The 6,282-nt window shown below is 35.1% G+C and overlaps 1 protein-coding gene across 3 annotated transcripts; it reads right to left on the bottom strand.

The window, feature by feature from the left end:
* Positions 1 to 477: 477 nt before the first annotated feature.
* LOC131152076 (pentatricopeptide repeat-containing protein At3g22670, mitochondrial) lies at positions 478 to 3,433 on the bottom strand. Of its 3 annotated transcripts, none has more exons than XM_058103692.1 (3): positions 897 to 3,433; positions 675 to 794; positions 478 to 557 (listed from the first exon to the last, which is right to left on the bottom strand). In XM_058103692.1, exon 1 carries the CDS (start codon positions 3,431 to 3,433, stop codon positions 1,679 to 1,681), a length of 1,755 nt encoding a protein of 584 aa, XP_057959675.1. In that variant the 3' UTR covers positions 478 to 557; positions 675 to 794; positions 897 to 1,678. The 3 variants fall into 3 exon arrangements, with proteins under 3 accessions (XP_057959675.1, XP_057959676.1, XP_057959674.1); XM_058103693.1 differs by having other exon boundaries at positions 478 to 794; positions 897 to 1,014; positions 1,238 to 3,433; XM_058103691.1 differs by having other exon boundaries at positions 478 to 794.
* Between the last annotated feature and the right edge of the window lie 2,849 nt (positions 3,434 to 6,282).

Raw genomic sequence — 6,282 nt, 5'->3', positions numbered from 1 at the left:
TCTCTTCTTTTCCCAAGCCCTTGATGCCCCCTTGTCCAGCACTCTTTCTAATAGTTAAACTCATCACAGACTCTTCACATTTTCTAACTATTAAAAACTTTCCTTCTGAACTACTCTCTTCACTCCCTCCTCCCTTCTTTTTCCAGATCAAACACCTAATTGAGTCCCCAAATCAGTAGGTTAACTTATTACTGGGTTCATCCAATAGTTCCTTTCCTCTGCCATTCTGCTAGCTGCCTGCCTAGCTTTCCTATTCCATTTCTCCTTCTCATCTTATGCATCTCCAGTTTTCATATTGTTCTTCTCTCCAAACGTTTTCCTTCTTTTTTAGATTTTAACCTCTTTCTGATGTTCTTTTCAAAAGACAAGTGGAAGATGATCGAGCTGACAAGAAAAACCCATATGTGGTCAATGGAGGAACTAATGCAGAAGCAGACACAACAGCAAGAGTATTTCCCTGCTTGTTCTGTTCTCATATTAATAATTAACAACTTAAGATTTTCGCTAGCTGTTAGATTAAGTTGCTACAAAACTGAAAAGATTGCGAAATTCAGTACCTGATAACAAACAAGGTAACTCAATAAATCAAAGCATGAGACAAGAAAAGAATCAAAACCTACACCAAGTTAATCTTTTATCAAGCATATCTATGGTTTCCTTTTCACGAAACATACCTAGGGTTCCCTGCTACTCCTTATTCGGTTTCTTTCCCTCGCAAACGGTTGACCATTGGTGCTCCCAACTTAGAAAAGACTAAGAGGGGAAGACAGCTTCAGGGCTAGGGCTGGCAGTACCTGTTCATGTGGAGAGGAGAATGAGAATGTAGATGAGTAGAGCCAGAGAGGGGAAAGATTCGCATGGTAAATAGAATAAGAGAGTGGAGATTAGTTACGCACCTGGAAAGAAATCTCCTGTTGCACTTGCAGAGAAGCGTGCCTATGGAGTTGGGAAACAGTGGAGAGGAGGGCCATAGAGAGAGGAGAGGAAAGTGGCCCAACTGGTCATCTATTGGGCCTACAAGGGACATGGGTGTCGAATGAGGCAATATGTAGAAGGACTTTTTTTTTTTTTGTTTTTAAGAAAAAGATGAAGGAATGGAATAATCACTCCCATGAAAAACCAGGAGAATATCCATTCCTTAGCCAAGGCATGCCGATTGGAATCAGCATTCCAATGGTATATTATGCAACCAAACAACTGAAAGGAATTGAGATTGGAATCATGATTCCATTCATACTCCCTCATGCCAATCAAACATGTTGTAAATGTCTTCCACGAGCACTCTGTTGGGTAAAGGCAACGTGCAGCAGGAGGATGACTTCCATCAATGACTTTAACCCCCAAAATGCAGTAAAATACTTGCAAAATTGCACAGAATAACTAGCGTTCTTTAAGGAATCTGACAGTTTCCTAAATTTTCTTTATGGAAACAAACCCCTCAAAGCTGGTCCCAGGAGCTCAAGACAAGTTCCATTGTCTGGGATATTAGCCCTCAATAAATCATCTCTTATAAACCGGGTATGAAACAGATGGTTGTCTAGAAAATTCATGCAGTGTCATTAAATCAAATCAACCCAGCAAAGATAAGATCATGAACTGGTCAAATGTCCTATTAAATATATGCGCAAAGTATAAGACAAACTCATTCACAAGGAAGGGCAAAATGTTTATCACCAGATCAACCAATCAAATCACTACGAATCTGAAGACTGAATTCCTCCCGCTTTGTTGCCTGGAGCATCAACATTTCAATCTGCCCCTTTTCTTTTACCATACTTCTTCTCTCGAGTTCTTTTGTCAACAGCTTGTATGTGCAATCTTTGGGGATGAATCCCTTGGACACAATTTCCTCAAAAAACATGCAAGCATGCCCCACTTTCCCACTCTTACACAGTGCATGCACTAACAGAGAATAAGTCCCGAGTTCAATACTCACATTATTCTTCAACATGTGCTCCAATAAAAAGTTCAGAACCTTAATTCTTTTCTTTCTGCAGCACATCTTCAGCAAAGGGGCATAAGTCTTCAGCTCAGGTTTGCAGGAAACCTCTTCCATTTGCCGGAGCAGCTTTAGAGCAGTTTCTTCTTGCGAATGGTGGCAAGCAACAGAAATCATGGTATTATACGCCCTCACATCAGGAGGAAGTCCCTGTTTTTTCATGTCCTCAAATAAGTCACCGGCATCCTTCAGCCTGCCAGCTCTACTGAGAATGTAAATTAAGGCGCTGTAGAAGGGAGCATCAGGAACACAACCATTTCGCTTCATCCTCTCATAAACTTCCAAAGCTTTATTGATTTCCTTCGCCTTCCCCAATGCAAGCATAACAATGGTGCAAGTCACAGCATTTGGAGGGCAACCCTTTTCCTGCATTTCCTCAAGAATGGCATCCACTTTTCGGAAATCCTTGTCCCGGCAGTGGGCTTCAATCAAACTAGTGTAAGAAACAGCATCTGGGTGAAACCCATGTTTCCCCATCTTTTCCATGGTCTTCCAAGCGCAGTCCAGTTTTCTAGCTTTACACCAACCATGGATCAGTATATTGAAAGTATGTATGTCTGGACCTATCTGATTCTTGAACTCCAAAAACACATCATGGGCACGCTCGACACTTTGCTCCTTCACGAGAGCATCCATGAGGACGTTCATGGCTGAAACGTCTCCGCTCACACCGAATGCCTCTGTTCTCCGAAATGCATCTACGGCATCTGCCCACCTCCCGGCCTTTGCTAGCCTTCTCATTATCTTACTCATCGTGACCAACGAAACACCCTCTTCCAGTTCATCCTGCATTTCCTGAACCAATTCCCACATGAGATCGAACTTCCTTGATTTTCCTAATATATCAACCGTCGCGTTATACGAATCAGCCGAATGCGCGTAACCTGTTTGTGCTTTTGCCCACTTGAAAACCCCAAAAGCCGAGACCCAATCATTGCTGAATCTCGTCAGAACTTGTTCAACCAAACCTTCAGATGCATTCACACTACACCCATTCAAGGCTTGGGCAACAGCATCAGGCGATGAGAACCTACTTTTAAGAACTCTAGTGATTTTCTCAACATCATCACCATCAGCCTCGCTTAGCATATGTCTGACAACTTTACCGTGATCCTGAAGCTGCTGATTCTCAGCCCAACTAGCAATTGCAGGAATCGCAAAATCATCTTCCAGGCCAGCACTAGAATCCTGCTCATTCTCGGGGAATTTGACCCAAACCGGAAGCTCAGGCGACTCGCCCATGGGGGGCGAGTCGGTAGTAGTGGTTAAATCACTGATCTTGCAGAAAGCATTGTAGAAGAACCACGATACTTCATTAACAAGGGGTGCGCCACCTTCAATCATGTTGCTTCTACACAGTACGGAAAACCTCAAAATCTCGACTGTCTTCAATTTTGAAAGCATGTTGGAACTTTGGACGATCCAAACTTGCATCAGCCCAGGAAAAACTCGGAACAATTTATACTTCTCATTTTTTCAATTGAAAAAAATTAAGGGCATGTTTGCTATTGATTTTTTGTTAGATTTTGAAAATATATTTATTTACGTTATCAATTTTTTATTTCGATGACTTTTATTTATTTAAAAAAATTTTAAAAAAATTATAATTTTAAATATTTTGACAATTACTAGAATACTCAATTTTTTTATATAAAAAAACGTAATACTATTTATATTCAAGACATGGGCACTTCCAAAATTTTTATTTTTATTTTAAAAACTTAACTGAATTTTTTTTTTTTTTAAAATGCACTTAGGCCACTTATTAGAAGTAATGCTAAAATCTTAAAAATTATCTTTTTAATTATAAACATTTTCTATTAACAAAAGATGGTTAAACCTAACTGAGATTAGCATTATTTGAAGGCTATATGATAATTCATAGTTTTTTTCTCACATAAATTTGACTTTGTAAACAAATACACAAATATCTTCTAAATTAATTTGACTATTTTGAAAAATATTTAAAAAATTGATAGTCTTCCCAGTGACAAAAAAAAAAAAAATCTTATCCTTTATATTCATTCATTGAAAATAAAAATGTCATGTGCATCTCATACTCAATCAGCTTCCACACCTCTTTAGGTTTCAACCATATTACCCAAACTAACTTCCAATTGACTTCTCAAAAAAAATTTCTATATAATTATATGAATTGAATTGACATTCCAGATATTTTTTGCTTTTGAATTGTATAAAAAATTTTATTTAATTTATTGTGAATTATCTCTTTCATATGATTTATTTAAAGGTTATTGTCATAATTTGTTAACTTAACTTTTCATTTTTTTTTTTTTTCACTTGATTTTAAGCATTTACTAGCAAATAGGCACGTGCTTCACGGCAAGACAAGTTAAATATGAAATTAATTTAGGAAAATAAAGTCTATATTTACATCATACTAATATTCAATGAGTATTTCAAATGTAAAATTATAATTATTAAATAAATGATGTGACATGAGATTTAATTATATTTTACTGCATAATTAAATTTGCGTATTTTTGTGGTATTATCATGAAAATGTGATTTGGACTATTTGATGGAAATACTGGAAATGTGATAAAATTTGTGAAATGAGATATAACAGCTGAGAGCTAAGTTTGATATGACGGCTGAGAGCCGAGTTTGATATGACGGTTAAGAGTTAGGTTTGATATGACGACTGAGTGTCGGGTTTGATATAACAGTTATACTGAATTATGAAAATGAATATTTTATTACAATTTTATTACTTAAATTGTATTATATGTTTTAAGAACCCTAAGGACCAATTATGATGGGAACACGATACCATAGCTAGTGATTGAGATAGTGCAACCACATTGTTCTGGGTAAAAATATTGGTATTGACAAGTCAATATGGCCACAGAAGGGTTGTGTTTTCCCCTAGAGTTTAGACCAAGCTGGGTAGGCAAATCAGACTTTCAGACATGAGGTTTGACTTAACCTGGTAGGCCAGCCAGGACTAGGTCCAGTTTTCGAACCACACAACCCGATCATGAGGGTTTATACATGATGATGTTGTATGTCCAAAAAGGGGTTTTTTCTACGCATATATGTGAATTTATGTAAAAGGGGTTATTTAACGAATTGTTTTATATTCTAAAAGAAATGTATATTTTCAACTATATAGGTGTGAGTTATCTTGTACAAATATCATATCTGTCAAATAAATTAAATTAAAGAATGTGTTTAAATTCATGAGAACTTATATTAACCACACACTGACAATAATTTATTCTATCTTATTGAGAAGTGTCTCACCCCATTAAATATACAAATTTTTCAGGACTTTCAGGAAATCGAGTTTAGGAGTTTTAGGGCGGGACCTAGACAAGCTAACTGAGAGTGAGTAATGTTGGGACAATATTTTGTTTATATCTGATTGTTTTGATTATTCGAGGTTATAATATGTTTTTGGGAAGATGTTGATATTAAGGTTGAGAGGTAATACTCTGGTATGCATGGTTGCAAAAGTATATTTTGTTTCCGTTGTTTGTTTGTTCAAATTAATCATGAGATGGTATTACTTTGGACCCCACTGGATCCGAGGATATGGTGCATGCATGGTTGTAAAAGTATATTTTGTTTCTATTGTTTGTTTGTTCAAATTAATTATGGGATGGTATTTCTTTGGACCCCACTAGGTCCAAGTATATGGTGTGTGTGGTATTAGAAATAGCATTGATGATGTCATTATTATGATTATTTGTGGATTAATTTTAGGGGCGTTACATGAAACTTATTTAATAAATTAAATAAGTTAAAATTGATCAACATGATGTCTTGAAAACTAAAAACATGAGTTGAAGACTTAATTGATTCTCAAATTAATTAGTCTATTCAGTCTAATCGCTTTAGATAAGTCAAATTGTCATCATTGTAACAAAAATATACATTATTATTTTAATTTTTTAAGAATACATAAAAATAAAAATTACTAATAAATCATAAAAATATCCAGTAATTATAATACTACAAAATATCTATTAGGTGTAATTTTCATAAAAATTTAATGACTAAACACATCATAAAATAAATAAAACATAGTTCAATATTTTTAAATTAAAGCAACTTATCAAACATAGTTTTAAAAAAAGATAAAATATAATTTCAAAATTCATTATTATAAATTAAAATTATAAAAATGGATGTTAGTTTTTTTGGGTGTAAAATATAAATATTAAATTAATAAAAAACTCAAATCTATATTAATTAGTTGACCATTGTTTGAGATGATTCATTTGACTTGTTTTGGTTTTATTTAAGTTGTTATGTTA

Source organism: Malania oleifera, chromosome 3 (genome assembly GCF_029873635.1).
Source record: "Malania oleifera isolate guangnan ecotype guangnan chromosome 3, ASM2987363v1, whole genome shotgun sequence".
Taxonomy (NCBI): domain Eukaryota; kingdom Viridiplantae; phylum Streptophyta; class Magnoliopsida; order Santalales; family Ximeniaceae; genus Malania; species Malania oleifera.
Note: the sequence above shows the minus strand (reverse complement) of the source record. Positions and strands in the feature narration are given on the sequence as shown.